Source organism: Hypomesus nipponensis, chromosome 13 (genome assembly GCF_054491055.1).
Source record: "Hypomesus nipponensis isolate SF chromosome 13, ASM5449105v1, whole genome shotgun sequence".
Classification (NCBI taxonomy): domain Eukaryota; kingdom Metazoa; phylum Chordata; class Actinopteri; order Osmeriformes; family Osmeridae; genus Hypomesus; species Hypomesus nipponensis.
This window is the reverse complement of record NC_140373.1, coordinates 13,779,655-13,805,368: the sequence shown is the minus strand read 5'-3', so window position 1 is coordinate 13,805,368 and position 25,714 is coordinate 13,779,655. Positions and strand designations below refer to the sequence as shown.

At 39.8% G+C, this 25,714-nt stretch overlaps 6 protein-coding genes across 6 annotated transcripts in view; 5 read left to right on the top strand and 1 right to left on the bottom strand.

The window, feature by feature from the left end:
- The window catches only part of pald1a (phosphatase domain containing paladin 1a), a 51,968-nt gene extending 49,969 nt beyond the window's left edge, over positions 1-1,999 (bottom strand). The window contains exon 1 of the mRNA XM_084669503.1: positions 1,780-1,999. The gene's annotated coding sequence lies outside the window, so the exon portion shown is untranslated. The remainder of the gene's footprint in view (positions 1-1,779) is intronic.
- Positions 2,000-2,789: 790 nt separating this feature from the next.
- On the top strand, positions 2,790-5,707 carry ndr2 (nodal-related 2). Its single transcript, XM_084670445.1, has 3 exons — positions 2,790-3,057; positions 4,345-5,102; positions 5,249-5,707. Exons 1-3 carry the CDS (start codon positions 2,790-2,792, stop codon positions 5,399-5,401), a joined length of 1,179 nt encoding a protein of 392 aa, XP_084526571.1. The 3' UTR covers positions 5,402-5,707.
- A 959-nt stretch (positions 5,708-6,666) lies between these two features.
- On the top strand, positions 6,667-9,825 carry lrrc20 (leucine rich repeat containing 20). Its single transcript, XM_084670272.1, has 5 exons — positions 6,667-6,991; positions 7,271-7,345; positions 7,597-7,746; positions 7,851-8,018; positions 8,132-9,825. The coding sequence occupies exons 2-5, from the start codon at positions 7,276-7,278 to the stop codon at positions 8,266-8,268; spliced, it is 525 nt and encodes a 174-aa protein (XP_084526398.1). The 5' UTR covers positions 6,667-6,991; positions 7,271-7,275; the 3' UTR covers positions 8,269-9,825.
- A 1,602-nt stretch (positions 9,826-11,427) lies between these two features.
- LOC146260363 (neuropeptide FF receptor 1) lies at positions 11,428-14,957 on the top strand. The gene is given in 7 exon segments (XM_084670532.1): positions 11,428-11,460; positions 11,705-11,924; positions 11,927-11,977; positions 13,865-13,964; positions 14,348-14,464; positions 14,466-14,509; positions 14,512-14,957. Coding segments are annotated over 7 exon segments (1,011 nt in total).
- A 2,975-nt stretch (positions 14,958-17,932) lies between these two features.
- ppa1a (inorganic pyrophosphatase 1a) lies at positions 17,933-21,336 on the top strand. Its single transcript, XM_084669796.1, has 11 exons — positions 17,933-17,993; positions 18,192-18,256; positions 18,846-18,899; positions 19,077-19,196; positions 19,296-19,382; positions 19,862-19,988; positions 20,111-20,238; positions 20,445-20,530; positions 20,701-20,770; positions 21,154-21,193; positions 21,308-21,336. The coding sequence occupies exons 1-11, from the start codon at positions 17,933-17,935 to the stop codon at positions 21,334-21,336; spliced, it is 867 nt and encodes a 288-aa protein (XP_084525922.1).
- Positions 21,337-22,210: 874 nt separating this feature from the next.
- On the top strand, positions 22,211-25,522 carry sar1aa (secretion associated, Ras related GTPase 1Aa). The gene is made up of 7 exons (XM_084670957.1): positions 22,211-22,331; positions 22,827-22,899; positions 23,010-23,129; positions 23,228-23,293; positions 23,374-23,477; positions 23,582-23,713; positions 23,814-25,522. Exons 2-7 carry the CDS (start codon positions 22,842-22,844, stop codon positions 23,928-23,930), a joined length of 597 nt encoding a protein of 198 aa, XP_084527083.1. The 5' UTR covers positions 22,211-22,331; positions 22,827-22,841; the 3' UTR covers positions 23,931-25,522.
- Positions 25,523-25,714: the final 192 nt, after the last annotated feature.

Genomic DNA, 25,714 nt, shown 5'->3' with positions numbered 1-25,714 from the left:
TTAGGCATGTTATTAAGATGGGTTACAAATGTAGCTCATATATCACAAAGGAAGTGGCTTACTCATTACTTGTCTACTGCTTCATAAACTATGTGCCTGGGCTGAGTGCTGCCCTAAGTATTTATCTGGACAAAAACTTTTTAATGGTAACCAATCAGGGGTAACCAACAGATGTCCTGACAGTCATGGATTCTAGGCTATGGTAGCATGCTTTCAGCTGGCTGATCCACTGGGGACGATACAAGCGTCAGGACAATGTCACCTGTTGGGAGTTCCTACATCCTGTCCTGGCTTTTGTCTGACATTCATCTGAAATGAGAGAACAATCAGTCTCTTTTCACTGCTATCTAGACATAACCTTGACTTCCTATTAAATTAGAAAGGGAGATAGAATGGAGGTGTGTTGCCTATAGAGATTATATGTTCATAAATTTGTGTATCATGTACAACAGATGCATTCTCTGAAACATTGTTCAGCATAACAAAAAACTATAGTTTAGATGCTTAATCTCTCAATGATTATGGTAAATGCAATGACATCTAGTGGCAAATACATCCATTGCATTTGAATACCGTAATGAGTGTGATGTATAAAACTATTAAAACATGCTTCCTATAGATGCATCAAGGAAACAGACAATATTGTGTAGTATGCTAAACAAAACTGAGTGGTCTGGATTCAAGTTGTTCTTTTCTATTGTCTTATGCAATTCCCTTCCTGAGTAAAAAAAAGAAGAAAAAAAAGACTCAAGACTGGGCTGTTGATCCTGCAGGTGGAAGGTATGTTTCTGCCTGTGGCTGTTACTGATGAGTTCACAAATTTAATAATCTTGATTAAAAAACAGAAAGTGTGCAATGTTTGTGTAAAAGGTCAACAAAATATATTCCCATTCACAGTTTTGGCTGTGATTACATGTTACTTGCTTGATTGAGTTTCATAATAGAGCAACAAGCGTGTAAACTTTGTTACTGTGGGATTGTACAACAACAACAACAAAGACTCGAGAATTATGTTTAGATTAAGAAAATACACAATCGATCAAAACTGGGGGAGGGGAATTTGAACAATTCTTAATGTTCTCGAGTCTTTCTCGCCTGCTTGGTTATTGTGTTGTAATCCAGAGATACCATTGGGGTGCATTGATTGAACAGTATCGATGTCCCCAGTATTGATTAATCTTCATCTTCCCACCTTTCGCTTGGATTGACTAGATTGAACGTGGTTTGGAAAATGGTTTCTGCCAACTAAGTTAACATATTCACCTTATTTGAGTATGCTAGGCTACTTGATGTAGCCTCCATCTGTAGCCTAAACCGATTAGATTTTAAGATTTGGGCAGGTGACTTGAAGTGTAATCATGACTATTATTATGTGCACAACAAAACGGACCCACATTTCATAATACTGACTACACTGAAATACAGTTAATTACTAGGATATCAACAAGTAAACCCATCATTTGGGGAATAGAATGGATGTCTTCAGAATTTACGAAGGAACCAGGCCAGCCAACTGGTAGAATAATACACAGGCTACTGAAACGTCTTGAAACGTCTTGGTTTTGCCAGCAGCGGTGAAACAAACTTTAGAAACCATCCATGCCACCAACACAACACATTTGTTTCATGGGAACACCTTATTTACATGAACATACTAAAGTTGGTGAGATAAGCTTGCTATTCACAAACACTGTAAAGTAACATACAAAGTCATTGTGCCGACTATACCGACATGCGTGCGTGGTCGCGGTAAAGATCGGTAAACTTTAGGCTACTTACCATTTCACCAATCGGGAGAAAAGTGTTTTCTTCGAAATTACTGATTTGTTGTCAGCTTAAATACACCAAATACAAGCATAAAACTTTGTATCTTAAATATGTATCCCACAAATGTTGCTTCCATTGATTTGTCTTCCCCCACAAGTTTTTTTTTTCTCGGGAAAATTAGGAGGAAAGGATTCCACTATCTGGATAAAAGACTGGGCGGAGCATGCGCACAAACGGGGCATTGCTTTCCCTACATCTGTCCACCAGCACATATCAGCACCTCAGGTACAGATGGTTATGAATCCTAAGACAGATCCTTAAAGTGGAATAAATTGCCTTGTTTTTGTGTCATATCTTCCTAAAATATGATTGTTGTTGGCTAGGACACTGTCATGACATATACCTGTTTATCCATTGATCTGGCCTCACCTACAATCAGAATCTGGTTTATTCGCCAAGTGTAGCCTACACAGACAAGGAATTTGCTTTGGTGGGCAGGTGCATACAATAAACACATAATAAACATAGGCTATACGAGCATTAAAAGTGGCAGCAGTCTTTAAATACAAAATGTAGAAAATGTCTACTGGCCAGGCCTGATTAGATGCTGCTTCTTTTGGCTGTTCATTTTAGACAACTTTCAATTTACGGGCACAACTTTTATAAGGAATGACTAGCCTTTGTCTTCTATATAGCCGACGTTTTCTCTTGGCATAAAATGAGATTTAAGGTGTTTTTATTCCTTACAGTGCATTTGCTGTGTAACAGCTCTAAATTCGGAATGGCCCTGATGTTTGATGTAATGGATGAAGGGTGCAAATAGAGGTTCTTCTCATCGTAAACATGCACTCAGGCAGCAAATTAGCAACTCAATGGATGATGGCCTGTCATGGCAAGCCTTGAAGACGCATGTCAATTTCCTTTAATGTTCTCGACTACTTGTTAAATATGCAAGGGGTGGGTGAGGGTATAAAAGCACCATAATCTCTCAGAGGGGAATTGGTCATCCAAGTTGGCTCAACATGCATTCACTGGCAGCTTTTAGTGTGGTGCTGCACGTATCTGTGCTCGTAGGCCTACTGCTTGCTCATGGGATTCCTAAAGCTAAAGATGGAGTTTACATCGGACCCTTGCACCGTTTTGGCACCGACCGTTCATCTGGATACCACCTGCCGAATTATATGATGCACCTCTACAGAAATTTCAAGTCTAACCTTACTCGGCCTATGGACCTAATTGAGCAGGCCACCGCAAGGCAAGCAGACACCGTTAAGAGTGTCTTGGCAAAAGGTAAGACTTTGGCTGTCCCTTAATCATAATGACAAATAATATTGAAAATACCTTGTCACATTAAAGATATTGGGTAGCACAACATTTGTAACCACTAGTTGCTCTATTCATGTAACGATTCCTCACATTGTCACATTCTGACAAACTTGTTGTAGCCTATATATAATCTATAACATGTTCTTAGATTATATTATGATACTGACGTTACTTTTCCATAGGCGACAGTCAAGTCTATATTATTCCTTTGATTGTTGCGCACCGCATGTCTGTCAAATCTGTGACCCAGACCAGACGACTTCAGCCTCTTTCAATCCACATCCATTTAAAGGGGGGAATAACCGTACAGGGATCAGCGTGTGAAAAGACTGTTTTCAGTCTAATTCTCAAAGCAAACCTTGTTTTCTTATACGTGATGTTGATTAGATGTCTTGCCAGACATCCCTAGACAAATCTGTTGTTAACGCAAATCAACAACTCCCTTGAGTTCTTTTCACACGTCTCTTGATTAGATTAGACGTCGACCAGGTCTTGAGGAAGGCTGGATTTTAGCATGTTTAACTGACCGACCTGGTCGGCGCTGCCCGCTCTGAATCTAATTTAACATCGCTTCCAGGTGTTAGACTTCTTGCCTATTTGTTTGAATGAGGATATGCAGAAGCCAAGCCAATGATGTGTTAAATGATTGGTTTCGATCCGGTGTTTGCTTTGAGTGGATTAAGGAGAGGGCCTCCTCGTGCAATTCTATCATTTTTACTTCTTCGACAGAGTTTGTGCAAACCAATCGTATATCACGTAAACAAATGTAGATCCTTTGCACCTTCAACCGACAATCAGCTGCATCAATAGAATAATACATTGGACAATAGGGCTACTAAACTATAAAACGCTTTAATCTTATTGATTAATTGTGCCTGCTGTTCATCACAACTCAGCTGATTCACACCCCTGAGATTAAGTCCATAATAAATGTTTTCTTTGAAAAGGTTTATTTTTGACACAAGCAAATTATATACTCAAACATCCAAATTGTCATTTTAGTTTAACAAGCTCTTATAAAGGTTATATGCAGCCCCACAACACTTATTTTTCAATGTTGCTATTGTTATATCATACAAACTTGGATAATTATATTGCTTCCATGTTTAATTATTTTACTGTAACTTTTCTCTTATAATAGAACTTTATATAGATTGATTGCTTCGTGCACAGTCATTTTGATATGCATTTTTATAATAAAACCTGTGTTCTATGATACCTTGTGTTAATCTCTCTCTATCTCCCTTACAGGCTTGGTTCTTAAAAACAGGCACTGGATTGTTACCTTTGACCTCTTCACCTTGTTGGCTGATGAACAAATTCAGACTGCAGAACTCAGGATCCGGTTTCCCAGAGCGGTGAGCGCCTCAAATGTTACATTGGAAATTCACCACCAGCACAGCTTTCCATGCCACTCACACAACAGCTGTAAGGAACCTCAGCTAGTGGGATTACTGACGGGATCTTCCGTGGTCACTTCATCAGCACACTGGAAAGTGTACAATGTGACAAGTCCACTATTGAACTGGCTTGAGGAAAAACGTGTTTCAAGAAAGAGGAAACCACCAAAGGCAAAGAGGGGCCTGTTGTTTCCAGCTTCAATGAAGTCAGCCAGCTTTAAAAGTAAACCAAGTGTGAGTAACAGAGCCTTGCTGGTGGTCTTCTCGCACACAGGGTCTAAAGAGGGCTCACAGGCCAAAGCAAGCCTCCTCCTCACAGCTGAACAATCCAAGTTTTTGTCCTCTGCTGAAATCAAGAAAGTAGATCAGCCAAAGAGGCACAGGAGCAAAAGGGACCACAAAGAAGATAAAGTTAGAAGTCCACAAGTGCCCAGAAGAGTCAATGAAAAACCCCTGTGTGGCAGAGTTGACTTGCATGTCGACTTTAATCAAATAGGCTGGGGTTCATGGATTGTCTTTCCTAAGAAGTATAACGCTTATCGCTGTGAAGGGTCTTGCCCCAGTCCTCTTGGAGAAGACTTAAATCCTACAAATCATGCTTATATGCAGGTAAGGTTCTTCAACATATATGATGATCTCATTATGTAGTTCAAAAACATGTTCTTGTGATTTCTATTTGCTCGACGCTGTGTGTGATCGTACTGTAAATATTGTGATATGTTTTTACATTATGCTCATATCTTTATTTCTTCTAGAGTCTACTGAAACACTACCACCCTGACAGAGTTCCATCTGCTTGCTGTGCTCCCACTAAAATGAGTCCTCTCAGCATGCTGTATTACGAGAATGGGGAGATGCTTCTTCGGCATCATGAGGATATGATTGTCAGTGAGTGCGGCTGTCAGTGAGAGCATGACTCATTTCCAATGGACAAATATGTGTTAAGTGGCGCTGGTTAAATACAGTGTTGGAACTGTAATCCAAACCCCAAGATGTTGTTGAAATCAACATTGTCAACAACACTTAGCCACAAGAACAAAGCTCTTTGCTTATGGTGACTTTGCATTTTGGTGGTTGTATGTACACAGAGAAGATTTATAATGATGTAAACAATGCTATGTAAACTATTTGGGGTTGAAATAATGTTTGAATAAAATAACTTGCCTTGCCTGTTATCTTGTTAAAATATCCAGCGGTTATCTGTCACAAGATTATACCTCAATGTACCATTAATACCTCCAACTAATGTTGTCCATGTTTTATAAAATGGTAACACTATTTCTTATTCAAGCACTGTATATATTGTGTTTACATTCTTTTGTAAATTGTTAAATATTTATTGTAAATAATACTTAAATAAACCTTGTATATTTATGTGAATACAGTGCATGGTGCTTATCTAATGTATTTTGGTACAAGAAAACTAAGGCATGATATTGATTACGTTTCTGGAACTTTATGGGGGGGGGTTGCCAGAAACCATGACAGAACACAATAGGCCTACTACACAAAATGGAAAAGCTAATTTTCCTTGCGCAAAAAAAGCATTCGCTAACAGAGTAGACTGAGTGAGAAGAAATCCCTGCATTAAAGAAACAAATAATAGCAAACATGCTGTGGTGGTGGAAGTTAGACACATTGTATGAGGTTAAACATCCTGAATGCACATTGTCCCGGGTGTTTTTAAATCATTGTTCAAGGATTTTCCAGAACCATAACAGTGACCAAGCTAGTATGTATGTAGAATATGTCAGAGAAAGAACTAAACCAGGGCTCCAGGTAGGTTCCATTTAAAATTATTAGATGCTGTGAGGTAGGCTATTCCTTTTAAATGAAATTGGACATAGAGCTATCCAAAATTGTTGAATGTATTTTCAGTTAGTCATTAGCCCATAGCTGAATGTGCACCGTACTGAAGATAAACATTTGTTTTCATAGGAACGTTAGAGCTAAATAATGGCAATAACATCGAGAACTTCTTTAACATTAGCTTTGCATAACATTTCCGTACAATTTCAAAACATTAATACTTAAAATGTGTCATTACATATACATAGGCTATGCAGTTGTTAATGCCTATGAACGGATTTTACGATTAACCTGGATTCAGAATCAAATTGGCATCGGCATATGGGACCACATGTCATTGCTGTTCTGCAACTATGTTACGCATGTTTGATGTCCTTAGTGCAGTTAGCTAGAAGCTGAAATGATCTCGGGTACAGTGTACATGGCTCGCTAAACCATATGAACTGTGTTATTTAGCATTATATTAATTCCTTCTTATGAGTACGATTGAAAGAACTATTTGGTTGTAAGCAATATTTTACATGTGCGTTAAGTATCGAGCTAAGGCTAAAAATACATTATCACCAAATTTGACTGGTTGTGTAAATGAATGGATTTCATTGGTCCACACTAGGCTACTAGAAAGCTTCTAGCCTAGCTACGCATAGAGAAACCAACAAGCAGACAGCTGTCAAACTGTCCAAGCTTGGGTAAGTTTTGGAATGGACGCAACAAAAATACTATTTAATTGGTAGGCCTATGATATAGGATATGTTGGGCAACACAGGCGTATAAAGTTAATATTGTAAGCAAGCCTTTTTTAACACGGGCTACCCTACATGCAGCTCCAGTGTTCCCTGCCCCGCCTGTCTTCAACTTCCCCAACCAGACACTAGGATGACAAGATTACACAAGCGTCACTGAAACCTAAAATTCAAAAGAATCAATGTTACTCAAATGTTTTTATTTACCTGGTTTGACCTATTTAGGCAAAATGGCTGAGGCTGTAGCTAATGTTGCTCGGAGGATCAATGCAACTGTAGAAGAGGGAAAAGATAACCTGGGTAAGTAAATTGTTCTTGATTTGACCAACAGATGGTGTCAAAGGTCTTTATCTTAAGCATTATTACGCTCATTCTCCTAGACCTAGAACCCTGTATAGAATTAGAATTGTATTATGAAGGAAAAATAACATACATTCACATCCGGCTCACAGTATTGAGAGTTGTCCGACCTGATGATATCTGACAGATGTGATGCGTTTTCCATTTCAAAATGGAGTGCCATCTGACAAATGTTCTGACATGTTTTATAGATTTGTCAAACTGCAAGTTGATAAGTTTTCCAGACGGAGTCTTTAAGGTCCTGAAGAGTGTCACAGAAAACATACACATTATCACACTGGCTGACAATGAGCTGAAGGCAATAAATACAAAATTCTTTGCAATGTTCACTGAATTGAGAGGTATGAACTAGAACAAAGTAATTATTCATTGATTTGTAAAACTTGAAATCAGTTACATATTATATTTTATTAGGAATTGCACTAACAAAGTTTTCTCCTTTCAGAGTTGGACTTGCAAGGCAATGTCCTTACCAAACTACCAGACACTGTGGGAGAATTAAAACATCTAACCAGCATCAACTTGGCCAGTAACAAGTTCTCAGTCTTTCCTGAAAAACTCACTGAAATACACTCCCTTGAGAGAATCAATCTGGAAGGCAATGATATTAATGGTAAGAGGAAACTAATGCTAAAACACACATACACACATTAAATATATGAAAAATAAGTATTGTTAACATATAGGCTAGCCTACATGTAACATGTATGCATTTTTCTGTAACAGAAATTCCATTGGAGAAGCTGTCTGCAATGCCAGCCCTAAAGCAGATAAACATGAAGGCAAACCCTTTGGATAAAGACACTGTTATTGCTATTCAATCTCCTCAACGTTATGAAATTCTATCAACAGCTGACATCTAGGAACTTTAACCTGAGTTTTTGACTTTTTCCCCAGTTGGAGTCCGACTGTATGCTGTGCCTTAGATTTTTTTCCATGGTTTATAGTTGGGGTCATTTGAATGAATCACCTTCCAAAATCTGACAGCATTGAAGTTTTCTTCCTCAATTTTCCCTCTTCCTCCAGAGGGTACAGGAAAACCAATAGTTCTACACCGTTATTACACGGCTGTTCTTAACGCTGTAGAAAGCTCCATTCACTTGAATAGGGCTACCCAACGTTCTGCGGTCAATTATTTTCTGTTATACCATGGTCTGGGTGAATACTCGATTCTGATTGGCTGCAGGGGTGTCCATTATCGGGTGATAACAGACACCTACTGCGTCATTGCAGCAAAACTGTCTTTTCACCGTTCTAAATTATTCTGCTGGCAACATAGTATATGAGCCTGTACAAAGTGTCTGAAATAAGTAACCATAACAATAGTGACGGAGTCAAAGCCTCCATTTACAACTTTGAAAGACTATAACAAGAAGCTAACTTGTAATTCACAACAATGAGTGTCTTCAATATTTATTTTAACCTATTTGAAAATGTTACCTTTCTGATACTGTTTCAGTGTCACCGCTCATCTCACATCCCATTCGCTATTCACCTCTCAAGTCAATCTACTTCAGACACTCTACACATGGCCGATTATTTTCTTCTTAAAAATCTTGATTTTATTTGGGGACAATGACATGGCTTGAGAGCTGGCTAGTCTTGTTGTTAAACATACTGTCGAATTATAATCACTGTTTGGAGAATATGTAAACTTTGATGCGGTCATCTCACATACATTTGCTATTCAACTCGCTCCACAGGCTGCGGCCATGTAGCCTAGTACTAGTATGTATGGCCGATATTGTTAGTGAAAATCTTGTTATTGATCTTTGGACAGTGACATGGCTGGTTAGCTCGCTAGTCTTCTTGTCAAACATACTTTAAAATTATATTTAGGCCTACAGTTTGTCAAACGTACACAATGTTATTGCCTTTGAATCTTGCTAGCATAAGGTTAGCTTTCGGGCTAATAGCTCAGCCAAGGGAAAGCCGCTGTTGGTTCAATGAGCTGAGCGGACTATAACATATCAGAGTTGGCTTACGTTAAAAAACGTTAGATTTATTTTGCAAAATGCCTGAAAACATGAATTAATGTTTGTAGACAAAAAAAATAATTGTTGGCAAGTGACCATGACATAGCGGGATAAGCCCTTCGAGGTGTCCAATATCACCTGATAATGGACGAAGCGGAGGCTTCCGCGGAGTCCATTATCAGGTGATATTGGACACCTCGTCGGGCATTATCCCTCACATAACAGACTGTTGCTATGTATAACAGACCGCTGGCAAGGAAAGTGGCCTTTTTGCTTCTGATTCACGTCTTTCGTAGCACTCCGCAAGTGTACTCTGTTGCTTAGCGATGTCAGATGATTTGAAGCCTAAAGAATGTTCAATGTCTATGAAGTTCAACGTCTTTGGCAAACTATTTCTCTGCTGATCAACACTATCAAGGGTAACAAATAAACAGTAAAAAGACACACTGTGTTGAGTTAATTTTACATTTACATTTATTCATTTAGCAGACGCTTTTATCCAAAGCGACTTCCAAGAGAGAGCTTTACAAAAGAGCGTAGGTCACTGATCATAACAACGAGATTGTCCCAAACATTGCAAGTAGCCAAAACATGAAGCATACATTGTGAAAAAGCTAAACAAGTGCCAAAAGGGAAGACCCATAAGAGCATGCAGTTATACAAGTTACAAATTAAAACAACATGAACCACAAAAGTGCAGGACTGTACCTGTAGAAGAACAATCAACAGTAAAATATTACACAGCGAGTACAAGACTTAGCTTCGTTATATCTAACCTAAAAGAGCAATGAGTCACTTAATGAGTCATTGTGATCCTGGAGGAAACTAACTAACAAGTCCAGCCAAGCATTCTTAAGTGCCGTTGTACTCTGGGAACAAGTGCGTCTTGAGCCTTTTCTTGAAGGTGGGGAGACAGTCAGTGTCCCTGATGGAGGTGGGGAGCTGGTTCCACCATTGGGGGGCCAGGCAGGAGAAGAGCTTGTGTTGGGACCGGGCAGTCTTGAGCGGTGGGACCACCAGGCGGTTGTCTGAAGAAGACCGTAGGTGACGGGTGGGGGTGTAAGGTTGCAGGAGAGACTTGATGTAGACGGGTGCAGTCCCGTTCACTGCTCGGAAGGTCAGTACCAGGGTCTTGAATCTGATACGGGCGTTGATGGGTAGCCAGTGGAGAGAGATGAGGAGCGGGGTAACATGGGAGCGTCTGGGTAGATTGTAGACCAGGCGGGCCGTTGTGTTCTGAATCTTCTGAAGAGGGCGGATTGCACATGCTGGGAGACCAGCGAGCAGCGAGTTGCAGTAGTCCAACTTGGAGAGGACCAGTGCTTGGACTAGCAGCTGGGTGGAGTGCTCAGACAGGTATCTCCTGATCTTCCGGATGTTGTAGAGGGTAAATCTACAAGACCGGGAGACTGCGGCGATGTGGGCCGTGAGGGAGAGCTCGTCATCCATGGTAACCCCAAGGTTCCTGGCAGAGGATGAGGGGGTCACCGTTGCAGATCCCAGGGTGATTGACAGATCGTGGGAGATGGAGGGTTTAGCCGGGATGATGAGAAGTTCAGTTTTGGCGAGGTTCAGCTGGAGGTGGTGCTCGGTCATCCAGGCGGAGATGTCTGCGGGGCAGGCTTCAATCCTAGCTGAGATCCCCGGATCGGTCGGGGGGAACGACAGGTACAGCTGGGTGTCGTCGGCGTAGCAGTGGTAGGAGAAGCCATGGGAGGTGATGATTGGTCCAAGTGAGGTGGTGTACAGAGAGAAGAGGAGGGGTCCAAGGACGGAGCCCTGTGGGTCACCGGTGGAGAGCTGGTGAGGGTCAGACAGTTTGCCTCCCCCGGAGACCTGGTAGGATCTTCCCGAGAGGTAGGATGAGATCCACTGGAGTGCAGTGCCAGTGATGCCAATTTTGTTGGCAAGTATCCGTGTAACAAGCGGGATAATGCATAGAACGCCGGTCATTATCGGGAAAATAAGCTCTGATAGTATTAATGTAGCCTACATTTGGGTGTGCACATTGGGCTTCACACCATCTTGGTATTTAACAGCATTAAGATGAGACTGCATGAAAATGTGACCCTTAACTCAGTAATCAGTAAAATGTTATCCCAACAACATCCCAAACATATTTTTATAAACCATGCGACAGAAATACTTATTGTTTCCTAGATTATTTGGCAGAAAATAATAATGAAGTCTAACTAGGCCTACTATGCTATCAAGATTCGAAGAAAATAATTACACAATCTTACTCAAATCAGTTTGGCTATTTTGGTTTTCTTTCGGAAATGATAATTCCTATCTGATTGACATGGATTTTGAAAAGGCGTAGCCTACAACACTGCACCTGGATGGCACACGAGAATATTCTTTCCCTTCCTACTACCAGCATTGTTCATCTGTGGCTGCAGTGTTTACCTTTGCATATAGGCCTACTTTGATTTTCTTTCCTTGCATTGTCGGCAATACTCTTGTTTGTATGATTGTTTTGGAAAACAAACAGATGAGGACCGTTGCAAACATTTTAATTCTTAATCTGGCTATAAGTGACCCTAGGTTGGCATATTTTGCTTGCCTATCAGCCTTGTGGACAACTTGATAACAGGTAAGACTATAACAATACACTTATTTTAGACCACACTCAGTGCATTTGGAAAGTTTTCAGACCCTTTCTATTAGTCAACATTTTACTGTATCAGACTCATCTTGAAATTTATTCAACAACAAAAAAATCGTACAAATTAAAGACTGAAATATATGGGTAATTGATAGCCTGACGTCATACTCATAATTCTAGTCAGAATATGAGTCTGAAAACTCTCCGTTGGGCTGTGACTATGGGGCGTGTTTCAACCGAACTCGTAAAACAAATGCCTCTTCGCTCAATTGGATAGACCTACAACCAATCAGAGCAACGTAATATGTTGTTTGTTGAAAACAAAATCAACCCAAGGGCTCTTTCGTGACGTTGTTGATTACTGTTGATCATCTGTCCATCATCATATAAAGCCCGCCCTGGCAATTTTATTGGTCCGTCCAGATCCTGGTTTTATGTAGTTGTTCCCAATACAAGACCCTCCAGACCCAATTTCCCGACCAAATTTTTTTGTCGGCGGGGAGAAGTTGGGCTGGCAGCCAGGCTGGGTAATTGAGCTCTGGGGCTTCCAACTTCAATCACTGGTCCTTGAGATGCTTTTACAACATGATTGTTGAATTCATTGAACATAATTAGAAAAGGAACACACCTGTTTATAAGATCTGACAGTGGATCATGCATATCAGAGTAAAAAGCAAACCATGCATGTCAAGACTATTGTACACCGATCTGTGAAACAAGATTGTGCCAATGCACAGATCTGAGTAAGGATACAGAAACATTTTGCAGCATTAAACGTGCCCAAGAGAAATAGCCTCCATTATTCTGAAATGAAAGAAGTTTTGAACCACCAACAGTCTTCCTAGATAGGGCCGCCCAGCCAACTGAGCAATTCGGGGATGAATTGCCTTGGAAACCAAGAACCCAATGGTCACTATGAATGAGACCCAGACTTCCTTTGTGGAGATGGGTGAACTTTACAGAAGGATAACCATCAGTGCAGCACTCCACAAACTAGGCTTTTATGGTAGCCAGATGGAAACCATTCCTCCTCCCCTAAAAGGAACATGGCTTGCTGGGAGTTTGCCAGAAGGCACCTGAATGACTCTCATATCATGAGAAGAAAAATCCTTTGGTTTGATGAAACAAAGATTGAACCATTTTGCCACAATTCCAAACTTCATGTGAGGAGGTCCCGGGCACTGAGCATCACCTCATTAATACCATCCTTACAGTCAAACACGGTGGTGGCAGCATCAGGCAGTGGGGATGTTTTTCCGCAATAGGGTCTGGGAGACTATTCAGGATAGATCGAAAGATGGATGTATAAAAAACATAGAGCAATCCTGAGAAAAAAACTTTTCTAGAGTGCTCATGATCTTTGACTGGGGTGAAAATTGAACCCAACAGAGCATCTCGCGAGAGATCTGAAAATGTCTGTGCACCAATGCTCCCGATCCAACCTCGTTGAGCTTGAACGATACTGGCCCAAAGAATGGGAGAAACATCCAAAAGAAAAGTGTGCCAAACTGTATGTAGGATCATTTTCAAGAATACTTGAGGTAGTCATTGCTGCCAAAGGTACTTCAACTTAATACGAAGTGAACGGTCTGAATATTTATGTAAATAAAATATACGTTTATTTTTAATAAATTTGCTTAACACTCCAAACATGTGATTGCCGAGTATTGTGTGTAGATTATCGATAACTTTTAAAAATTGAATTCAGCTTGAGATGAATCTGAAACATATTCAGCTTTTTCAGAATGCACTGTGTATACATTATTTATTTAGCATTTCTAGGGCTATTAACAACATATTAAGTAGGTCAACAAATCCACAACAGTATGTGATGCTGTATTAAAGTAATTGATTGTCTTTCCATTGATATTTCAGGGTGGCCATTTGATGAGGTAATTTGTCAAATGAGCGGACTGATACAAGGAGTTTCTGTGTCAGCATCTGTGTTTACTCTAGTGACCATTGCAATGGAAAGGTTAATTGTCTTGCTCTTTTCCACTAATCAGAATCAATTACCTTGTTGCTGTGTCTTCATGTTTTGTTTTGGAGGTACTATCTTCATCTTTTGCATGACTGTGAATGAAGGATTTAATCCACCTTGTGAAATTAGTTTGAGCTCCTGATGATGGAAAAACACAAGATAAAAGGCTCACACAATACACTGAATAAAGTAATCACCCAAGTCATGGAATTTCACTGTCAGTAACATTACAGCAACTAGGTATAGGAGTCTCAGCAGAAATATTGTGCTAAACTAATGTCAAGGGATTTCAGAATAGAATTAGTTTGCCCAATGTTTTGTTTTAGGAAACATCTAAAAATGTGACCTCATTATTAACCGTGCATTGTGTCTCGCAGGTTTTGTTGTATCATGTACCCCTTTCAGAAGAAGCTCACCCTGAGACAAGCAATTGTCATCATTGTGTTCATCTGGGCCTTAGCTGTGATCATCATGTGTCCGTCTGCCATCACACTCAGTCTCCCTGGATGATTATCACCTGATGGTGGACACCGACAACAGCACTTCCCCATGTATACTTGCTGGGAAGCTTGGTCTGACCAGGGGATGAGAAAAATGTACACCACAGTCCTCTTTTTTCACATCTACCTTGGGCCTGTTAGCCTGATTGTCATCATGTACGTTCGGATTGCCTTGAAACTCAAGTCCCCCTCTGTGGGTGTGGCTCCCAGTGAGCACAACCGACAACAGGGCTACAGAAGAAAGACTAAGGCCATCTACATGCTTCTGGTTTTGGCCTTGCTATTTACTTTATCCTGGCTGCCTCTGTGGATCCTGATGATGCTGACAGACTATGGCAACCTAACCACCAGCCAGCTCAATGTGGTTGCCATGTACATTTTTCCGTTCGCACACTGGTTGGCATTCTTTAACGGCAGTGTAAACTGTTATATTGCAAGAAGAAAGGAACACGAGGCAGGCATTAACTTCACTCTTTATCTAAAGTAGGAGCAGCTCTACAGCATGGTACATCACTTTTTAGCTTATTCTCGAACATTAAGTACTTCTCTCCCAGTACATGGTAATCCCACACATAATAGTACAATAAAGCGACACGTAGTGGTGTGGTGACATAATGAGGACACAACTTCAACCCTATTATCTATGGATATTTTAATGAGAACGTCAGAGGTGGTTTTCTGGCAGCCTTTAAGTTTCAGCTTTGCCTGTTCAGGTGGGGTCTCTGGTGACCCAGCAGTCAGAGTCACCGGTGCTTGGACTCACAACAAAGGGAAGAACAAAGTGCTGGTAGGAGCAAAAACTAAACAAACTTTTGCTGGAGGGCCTAAAGTAGGCCTGTCACTATTTCATGTTATTTGCTCTTTCTGAAAGTGCCAGTAATATTCTCTGTGGAGAAAATACATTGTGATTCATTGCGATTGAATGGACGTTCTTACTTCTTTCTTTCTCCATTTCTGCATGCAATTGTAATGTGTGAAAACATTTGCTTTTATGGGAGTGATCAGTAGATGTATGTGTAGCCGGTGTGTGGTGAAACTCACTCCTCAAGTATGGATCTGGCCACCCGCGTCGACCAATTGCTAGCTTTTCGTTGGCGTTGTTAGAAGTGGTGGCGCTTGGGAAGTCAGAGGTGGTGAGTTCGACTCCCGATGGGAGCGGACGGTTGCCTGTATACCTCTGATGGAACTTGCAAGACCATGTCTGTTACATATGTAACAAATTATACCTGTCGGGTATAATTAGACGCCGTAAGGCGTCTTACTCCACCTTCCTTTCCACCGCCCACTACCACACCCATGTTAGCAGCGCATATTCATTGGGCCACGTCCGATAAGGCATCTTCAAAAGACGCGCGGATACGCACGTACACACTCACCCCGGTTGTTATATAATCAGTGCTGCTGACGCCCTACACATCCCGTTTCTCCCCCGTGCTGTCTGTCTGTTCGTTCCCTCCGGGGGATTATATCGCTATTGCTCATGGGCGTATCTAGCCCTATTTTGGGGGACATGCCCCCAGACCCCCCTAGTTTTGCTGGGTCACAGGAAAAATAATAGGTTTTATCTAGGGGCTTAGCCCCCCCAAAAGTGGGAACCTATATTTGCTCCTGCTTTTGCTCCCTGCCTCATATGTCATGTATGTATGTGTTACATTGAGGAGGCAGGGAGTGCTTCCCTTAGATCATCCACTCCGCCAAAGTTGAATCAACATGTCCATGTCATGTAACAATAAATGCTCAGATCGAATACGTGATTGTCTTGACTGAAATATGAAACCACACAGAAATTGTAGCAGTGCCATTCTGTTCTGTATGTTTATACACAGAATACATTCTGTTTTTTTAGATGGGGCCATTGCAGATAAGGCTGTGTGTACCCTATGTAGGGCAGCCACTTGAAAATTACTATAACTATTTAGTATTTTAAACATTATACATGGTTCATCTTTATTTTCAAGATATATTGCTACTGAATAAAGCTAAATAACTGTACATGACCATTGGTGTATTTTTGTGTTATGATAAAATGCACATATTGTATTAAAGGTCCCATGACACGAACATTTCACTTTAGAAGGTTATTTAACATTAATATGAGTTCCCCTAGCCTGCCTTTGAACCCCCAGCGGCTGGAAAATAATGTGAAAAAAAGTGAAAGGTCTAAACCAAGCCCTGGGTATTCTTCTACGCTTTTGAGAAAATTAAAGCTCAAACGCTCCGATTTGAAAATATTGCTCTTATGTCATCATAAGAGGATAGGGTTACCTTCCCTTTCTCTGCTTGCCCACCCAGAGAATTTGGCCCGCCAATGAGACATGAACTTGGAACGCATTAGACAACATGGCGTGCAAATGACCAAAGCATGGCAGTTTACATTTAGTAATTTAGCAGATACTCTTATCCAGAGCGACTTACAGTAAGTACAGGGACATTCCCCCCGAGGCAAGTAGGGTGAAGTGCCTTGCCCAAGGACACAACGTCATTTTGCACAGCCAGGAATCGAACCAACAACCTTCTGATTAATAGTCCGACTCCCTAACCGCTCAGCCATGGCGGAACACCAAGGCAGAATTTCGGGAAAGAGACACAGTTTTAAGCGACCACTAAGGCCTGTATAAAAGCATACAAAAACAGCATGTCATTTAAATATTGGTACTTAAATGAAGGAATTGACCATCATTGTAGAACTTAAATGTACCATTTGAGGTATTCCTGCTCACTTAAATGAAATAAGATGTACCTAATCAAATAAATTACGTGAAATCTAAGTGTATGGAAAGGTCATTCATGGGCATAACACTTAATCTGGTTTTTAATTGGTTTAGTGCAAACGCCAGTCAACACCATCTGTTTCCCTTTGTGGGGTTTGACTGAGAAGGCCCTTCAGAAACTGTGTAGTTACCACCCTACTGCTATTACCTGTTCATGCAGAAACTTTATAGCAAAACAATCAACATGTGAGACCAGTAATTATAAGTCAACCACCTATACATTAAACTGTTATTTACAACACAATACAGAAGTAACATAAATAGTACTAACATACAGTCAAATTAGGTCATCAATTAGTTCTCCTTTGGTTTTCCCAAACATATAATTCACCCAGAATCAGTTTGATTTGTTAAGTCTCAATGAGGGCAAATGTGTATACTTACTATGTTGTATTGCATCACGTCAAGTGTAGCTGTCTACCTAATGTACAGAAACACGACTGTAAAGTTGAAAACATGTATTACATTCCCTCTCCATTGTGTGAACAGCTTATAGTCTACTGATTCTCATAATTTCTCAAAGAAAGATCAAGCTTGTCTCCTGGGGTTGTGTATCCGTTGGCTTAACAGGTGCGCATGCCTACTCCATGTACTCGGCGATGGTTATTAAGAGCAGGGCTTTTTCCTCTCAGTCTATTAACTTGCTGTGCTAAGAAGGACTGGAAAAGGACTGGACTGAATTACAGCAAACATGAGTTTTACTGTGGAGGAGAGGGGCAAGCCCAATACACTGGACTATAAAATGTTTTTCAGTAAGTGTGGTTCTGTGAATTGACTTTTGTATGTACATGTTGCCTTATTTTGCTTGTTTTGTAATCTTCGAGTTTACGGTATTGTGGCTAAACTGTATGTGGACAGTTGTATTACTCATCTTGAAGTGTAACATCACATTGTACTGTAAGTTATTCAAGGCGACCGCAATAAGAATGCATTTGTGTATCTGTTCGCAGAAAATTCTGAGGGGAAATATATCTCACCATTTCATGACATACCGATTTATGCAAATGAAGCAGAGGTGAGAATTATTGTTAATGCGTGGGACAGGCTGTGGAAAATTATTAAATGAATTTCTTGGCATATTCCATGGCATGCCATTCTACTTAGATGAATTTTTGGTTATTTTGTCCAGTGAGGCTTTTTAAAAACAGTAATAATTCTTCACTGGACAAAATATGAACTTTTGTCACTCTAAAATATTGACTTTAATGGTACTGATGAGAGTACTCACCTAACAACCATAGTTCATGAAACATTTCCCACCAAATGCCCTCTTTTGTTCATACAGTACATGTAAGCTGTATCCTTTGAGTGTTTGACTTGTTGGTGAGATGGTATTGTCTGAACAAATTCTAACCTGAAAAATATTGGAGTAAAGAGCTTTTACACCTGACACCAACACAGAAGAAAATAAAGCATCACTAACTGCTCCTGTAAAAGCACAAAGCAAATCCCTAATTTCTTATGATGGACATGGTAGTCTATAAATAACAGTTATCACTGTGAAAGGTTTACTGTACATTGATGATAGGTACAAATTAGTCATCTTTTTTTTTTACTCTATTCATAGTTTGGTTGAGAGATAAACATTGACTTTCTTCTGACAGAATATCTTCCATGCTGTTGTTGAGGTTCCAAGATGGACAAATGCAAAGATGGAGGTATAGCTTATTTCTTTATGGTGTTTCTATATTCATAAAATATGAATGGACAGGTGATTCCATTGCATATCTGTGAAATGTGAATTATTGAGTTATGTCCTGCTCAATCATGTATTGCCAAATAACTTGTATTACAACCCCCTGCTTATACATTTTTCTTTCTTCTATTTCTCTCAGATTGCTACCAAGGACCCTTTAAATCCTTTGAAACAAGATATTAAAAAGGGAAACCTTCGCTTTGTATCTAATGTGTTTCCACACAAAGGTTACATTTGGAACTATGGAGCAATCCCACAAGTAAGTGATATTCCCTTGTGAGCCATGGCCAATAGCACTGATCATGCTATTAATTAACATTTGACTAATTATTGTTTATTGGGTCTTTCCATCAAATAGACATGGGAAGACCCAGGCCATAAAGATGGAGATACAGGATGCTGTGGTGACAATGACCCCATTGACATTTGTGATATAGGAAATAAGGTAAACTATACAGTTGTGGCCATATATTTTGGCAGTGACAACATTTTTGTTTTGCAAAGTTTGCAGGTTCAGTATTTGTTCAATCTGCTCATAAAATCCAATCAGAATGATAAAGTGATTTCACCTGCCAAGAACAAGTTTACAGTCTCCCATGTGCTGATGATATTACTTTTTTGTGAATACAAAATGTTGGGTTCAGCTTTTATTTAAAATCCATCTGATCACTCTGCACAATAATTGAGTAGCAATGTGAATCAACACCACAACAGCTGAAGCAGCAAACTTTGCAAACACAATGTACTTTTGGCCACGACTGTACTTGGCTTTCTTGAAAGCAGCTGGTGTCCTTCCTGTGCTTGATAGCCTTTTAAACAACATAATAGCAATAAAGCATTTTTGGATGATAAGTAAAACAAATACTAAGGACAGTATACTTGTTTAATTTCTTCAACCTTCAGGTTTTTTTGTGTGTGCCTTAGGTGTGCTGTCGAGGAGAGATTATTAAAGTGAAGGTGTTGGGGACCCTGGCTTTAATAGATGAGGGTGAAACAGACTGGAAAGTTATCGTGATCAATGTTGAGGATCCTGAGGCCAATGACTTTAACTGTAAGATTATGTACAGTACAGTATGACTTTTGTTCCACTGTCTGTTTACCTGTTGTTGGTGTTGGTAGTGCTAACAGTACACCATAGCTAATGACGGGTATCGCTTTCCATCCCTTCCGTAGGTATCGATGATATAAGAAGACACAAGCCTGGCTACCTGGAGGCAACATTTGATTGGTTTAAAAGATACAAAGTGCCAGATGGAAAACCTGAGAACCAATTTGCTTTCAATGGGGAGTTTAAAGACAGGGTAAATTATTTTTTTCTACGTTGGACATTTTTGCACATGTTGGTTGCCTGAAATTCTTGAATTTCTAACTGTTATTTCTACTGTTCCACTACAACATGATTTCTTTTGCACTTTTGCACTAATTCAATTGCATCCGATTCCTATAATTGTTAATAGCATGATTAAAACTGATACTGCAGGTGACTGAAACTGTCTCTCTCCTCTAGGACTTTGCTATTGACACAATCAAAAGTACTCATCAATTTTGGAAGGCACTGATCTCGCAAAAGACCAATGCTGGAGAGTTAAACTGGTATTACATTTATAATCCAACTAACCACAACTTCATAATCTGTACCACAGAAAAGATAGAAAGACTGAATGAAAAGAGCAAGAGAGACAATGGGTGGGGGGAGAAGGATGTTATCACTATACCTAATGTTGTTTCTGTCTGCCTTTTCTCAACATACTAATTTGAACCAGCCTGAACACCTGTGTCTCAGACAGTCCATTCTGTGTCTCCAGTGGTGATGCCAAGGCTGTAATTGATGCTGTAAGTTTCTTTGTATTTTTCCTTTGCAACCTATGAACGGTGTCATTCTACAGTACCAGTCAAAAGTTTGGACACATTTTCCCATGTGTCCAAACTTTTGACTGGTACTGTACATACACACACAAACACATACAGATAAACAGACACAAACAAGCACACATACAAATACACACACACACACACACACACACACACACATACAAGCAAAACACAGGTTGGCAAAGTATTACGTTGTCCACATCACATACAGTACCAGTCAAAAGTTTGCGCAAATGTACCCATTCCATGTGTCCAAACTTTCATGTCATGAGTGCATTAAATATATATATTTTAATGTTCCATAGCCTAGTTGTTGAAAGGAACCCCTGCATCCTATTTTACAGGCATGTGCTTATGGAGATGCAGAGCCTATTCCAAGTTCAGGTGTGTATTGTTCAATATTTGTCCATCATGTCACTCTGTGCCACAACATGGAACGTTTTTACAGTGGAAATGTTAGAATTTGGTTTGTTACAAATGTGAATTTGTGTTTTTTAGCTGACAAGTGGTTCTACTACGAGAAGTAAGGACACACAGAATGTCGAGATGAAGATGAAACAGTTCTGGATTGGATATTTCTCATAATAATTCAATATACTTCAAAATGATTAGGCACACTTTCAATTTAGTGAGTTGAGACTGATTGCATATTCAATCTAGTACATGTAGCATGATCATTATGAAAAACTTAAATTCAGGCAGAATAGCCTTTTCGATAGCAACTAGTGTAGTCACTCTATAACTATTGCAATTTATTGTGGCTCTTGTATACATTTGGAAATAGATACTTAAATTGTAAGTATCCTAAATAACCTTAAGTTGTAGTGTTTTTCTTTCTACTTCAGTAGTGATTATGATTCAAGTTTTGCAAGAGCCATGGGTAAGCTGTCTATATCCAAGGGCCTAAATCAAATGTAATAAAGTTTCACTGAAATTGAGTCATGCTTGCCTCGTTTGATTTGAAATACCCATCAGATTGAGATAAAACATTTGTTTTGTATGGAATGGCATTATACTGGTGTAATACTTCCCCTGCAGGTGGGAAATACATTTGATTGCAATGTGCATGAGAAGACCCTCATTGCACCTATGTGGGGTGAGGCTCAACGTGGACGCGCCTCAACGTTTTGATTGGTGTGCATGATCGACCACCGATTGCGATGCAGGGTTTTGCTCAATTACTTTACGATAAAGCCTTTTGTAAGCCAGAATACATGTGGGTAACGCTTCTTGGTTTATCGCTTCCCACAGTCGTGAATTAAAATAACAAACGTTGTGTTAAGTGTAGTAAATACTTAGTTCATTGCAGCCACGCATTTATGGATAAAAATACATTTGTGAAAATAGTAATGTTCAGAAGTTCCTAGTCGGGCCAACGATGAACTGTTCCTCCTACACACGCAGGGTGGCGCTCTGAACCCAGTCATTGCCTCAGATCAGATGATTGCTGAAGCTTCCATTGGAATATTTATCTCAACTGCTACCGTTAGCGTTAGCATCACGGTCGTTGCCCTCCGTAAAGGTAACACTTGACAGCTTTATTGACTTGAGTTTAAAACTGAAATCATGTCTTGTTTTGATGTTTTGGCCATATTCTTGTGTTCTGCGGTGCATATGATACACGAAAGAAATACCATTACCTGCTAGACATAAAAATGACTTGAGGCCAGGGATAAGCTGCTGTGTGGGAACTACTGTAGGCTAGCCAGTCAGCTAGCAGGCTACCGTAGTTAGCTAACTAGCTAACTAGCCAGTAATGACTATCTTGTCAGCCAGTATTTGACAGTTAGCTAGCTAGTTATGTTACATATCAGGCTATTGATATACTATCAATTAGATTATGGCAAATTAACAAGTGAGCCGGTGGCCAGTACAACTGTCCGCAAGGAAAGCAACTGGTTTGTGGTTGGCTTGCTAACTAGCTAGCTAAGCTTATACAGTAGGCTAGGGGTAACACTACTTCAGTATGCTAGCATATAACTAGGCTATCTATCTCTGACATCCCTTTTCTTCCTAGGCACAGACCATCATCATGTCATTTCTATTTGACTGGATCTACAGAGGATTTAGTGGGGTACTCCAGTTCTTAGGTAATCATTGATTACATGACTAAATGCTCTTATTAGTTCATCTTTATTTGTTGTTGAATTGTACTCAGTAATGTAACTTGACATTAACCAAACTATAAATACGTTTTTAGGTTTGTATAAAAAGTCTGGGAAGCTTGTGTTCCTGGGCCTTGACAATGCTGGCAAAACAACCCTTTTGCACATGTTGAAAGATGACAGGCTTGGACAACATGTGCCCACATTACATCCAAGTAAGAAAGAAATACTCAAATACTGTCAAACCCCATCATGCGCCATCTATTGTTCTCTCATATCCCGGTGTAAAAGCGATATTTTCTTTCTGTAAAAGCATCTGAAGAGTTGACAATTGCTGGAATGACATTCACCACATTTGACCTGGGTGGTCATGTCCAAGGTATGTCGGTTCCTGAGTATGCTTGCAATTACAAATGTTTACATGTGAATCGCAATGTAACGTTTGTCCCAAATCTACAGCAAGAAGAGTTTGGAAGAACTACCTGCCAGCAGTGAATGGAGTAGTATTTCTTGTGGACTGTGCTGATCATGAGAGACTCTCTGAATCTAAGACTGAACTTGACGTAAGCATGTGCAGCCATATAGGAAGTCAGAGGAAATGACTAGAAATATTATCCTTTTATAAATGATCCATCATTTTCTTGCCACGTTTAACCTTCCGCTCTAGGCTCTGTTAACGGATGAGACCATCGCTAATGTCCCAGTGCTGGTGTTGGGTAACAAGATAGATCGTCCAGAAGCCGTCAGCGAGGGAGGGCTAAGAGGAGCATTCGCTCTTGATGGACAAACCACCGGAAAGGTACCAGTGTGTTGGTGCTTGTGTGTGCTTTCTGGACGTGTTCTTTCCAAACTTGTGCATTTATGTAAAACTGGATGTGTATGTGCCTTGTCTTCTCTAGGGTAGCGTTTCCTTGAAGGAGCTGAATGTAAGACCTCTGGAGATATTTATGTGCAGCGTGTTGAAAAAGCAAGGCTACGGGGAGGGCTTTCGGTGGCTCTCACAGTATATCGACTGACATTTGGAAACGCTTTACCCTTGGGACTTCAGAAGTAAATCTCTGCATTGTTTTTGTTTTTTGGGGAGAGTGATGGGGGAGGGGGAAAGGTTAACCTATTAGTGAGTTTATGGAGAGCTGAGACCCTTAGCGTCAGCCCCAGGTTCTTGTGGGGAAACTTCAAAGGATGTCCGTCATTGTCAGCATTTGTCCGTTTTAAAGGTTTCTATGCAAACTTTTAGAAGTGGTTCATGGTGAACTGTCCTAAACTATTGATTTTAGTTTAATTGTTTCAGCACAGCATTTTCAATATGATATGTATCCTCTATCTGGCATGTGAAACTACAGTATAATGACCAAATCAATCATGTTTGTACAATTCTGGATCTTATGTAAGATTGTAGGAACTTTAAAGTGATTAACTATGTCATTTGAATTATTTGATGTATATGGTAGACCAAGTTGTGGGAATAATGAGTGGCGAGCCCTCAACAATGTAAGCGATGATATGTTGCTTGTACATAGAATTAAGATTACTTGAAGAAGAGCAAACAAACGGTTTTTACCGGCCAAATTCCAGTTACCCATGAGGAAGTGATATAAACTACAGAATGTTGGTTATCAAATCCAGAATTTAGGGTAAAAAAAATCATATGTATTCGTCCCTGCATCTATTGCCTTCAATGCACTTAGCCAAAGATGTATGCTATCTTGCTAGTGACTTTGGGAAGTTTACCACAGTATAGATCTGGGAGAAAGCTGTTTAATATTTCTGTAGGATTTTAGTTATTTTATGAATGACTACAGTGGTAAGATGTTGTAAAGGTACATTGTTTCTGGGAGGAATACATGGCCATGGTATGAAGCAATACAGCAATCTGAACATCAAGGGCCATAAATAAAAGGTATGTCTTTTGCAATGTTGGTTGCATATATTAGGCCCAATTATATCAAATCAATATGATCTATCTTGGATGTTTGGATTGATTCATTCCTGAAAACAGTCAAATCTAGAAACTAATTTGCACAATTATTTTCACTACTGTATTGCACTTATGGTTTTGACATTGTGTTTACACCTAGTAACTGTCAGCGACCTTGGTCACATACAATACCACTGTGCCAGTGACTAAATACATATTTCCCTACTATGTTATATGTGAATGTCATTCTGGTATTATGGTAAACTCATGTAATCTTATGGGTTAAGTAATGTTTTTTTTCTTTAATATCAAAATATATTTGAAGTTACTGTGAGGATGGTCGCAGTCACCTACAGACAAAATTCCTGTATGCTGTGTAAGTTATTGTAGAAATAATGTTAAATTATGTTTCTGATGATTCAAACAAATCAAAGCTTGAAATCCTGCAAGTACTTTTTGAATATCTGCATTGATATGAGAGTACAACTGCATCAATAAACCTCCAGGAATATAGCTTTTATATCAGTGTTCAACTTTTGTGCTCCACCTATGTTTGAGTCAATTGTAAATGATGTAAAATAGAGATGTATCCTTTGTACAGTTCATGTCATTGAACAAGCTGCGTACATTCCTGGAGGTACTTATGATTATTGATCATGTGATTCAATAAACTACATATTTTGAACAATCTTCCGTCTGTTCTACATAGAGCTTGAGCTGGAACAACAACAAAAAACATTTAACTCTCCCCTTGAAGTTTTTCCAAGCAGAATACCATGTTTCTGTCGGAGACGACAAATGGCACTTTGAGGCCTTACATTATTTAGATCCGAGAGTGGCGTCTTCTTGTACTTGTCACGAGAGACATTGGCTCAGCGGCCT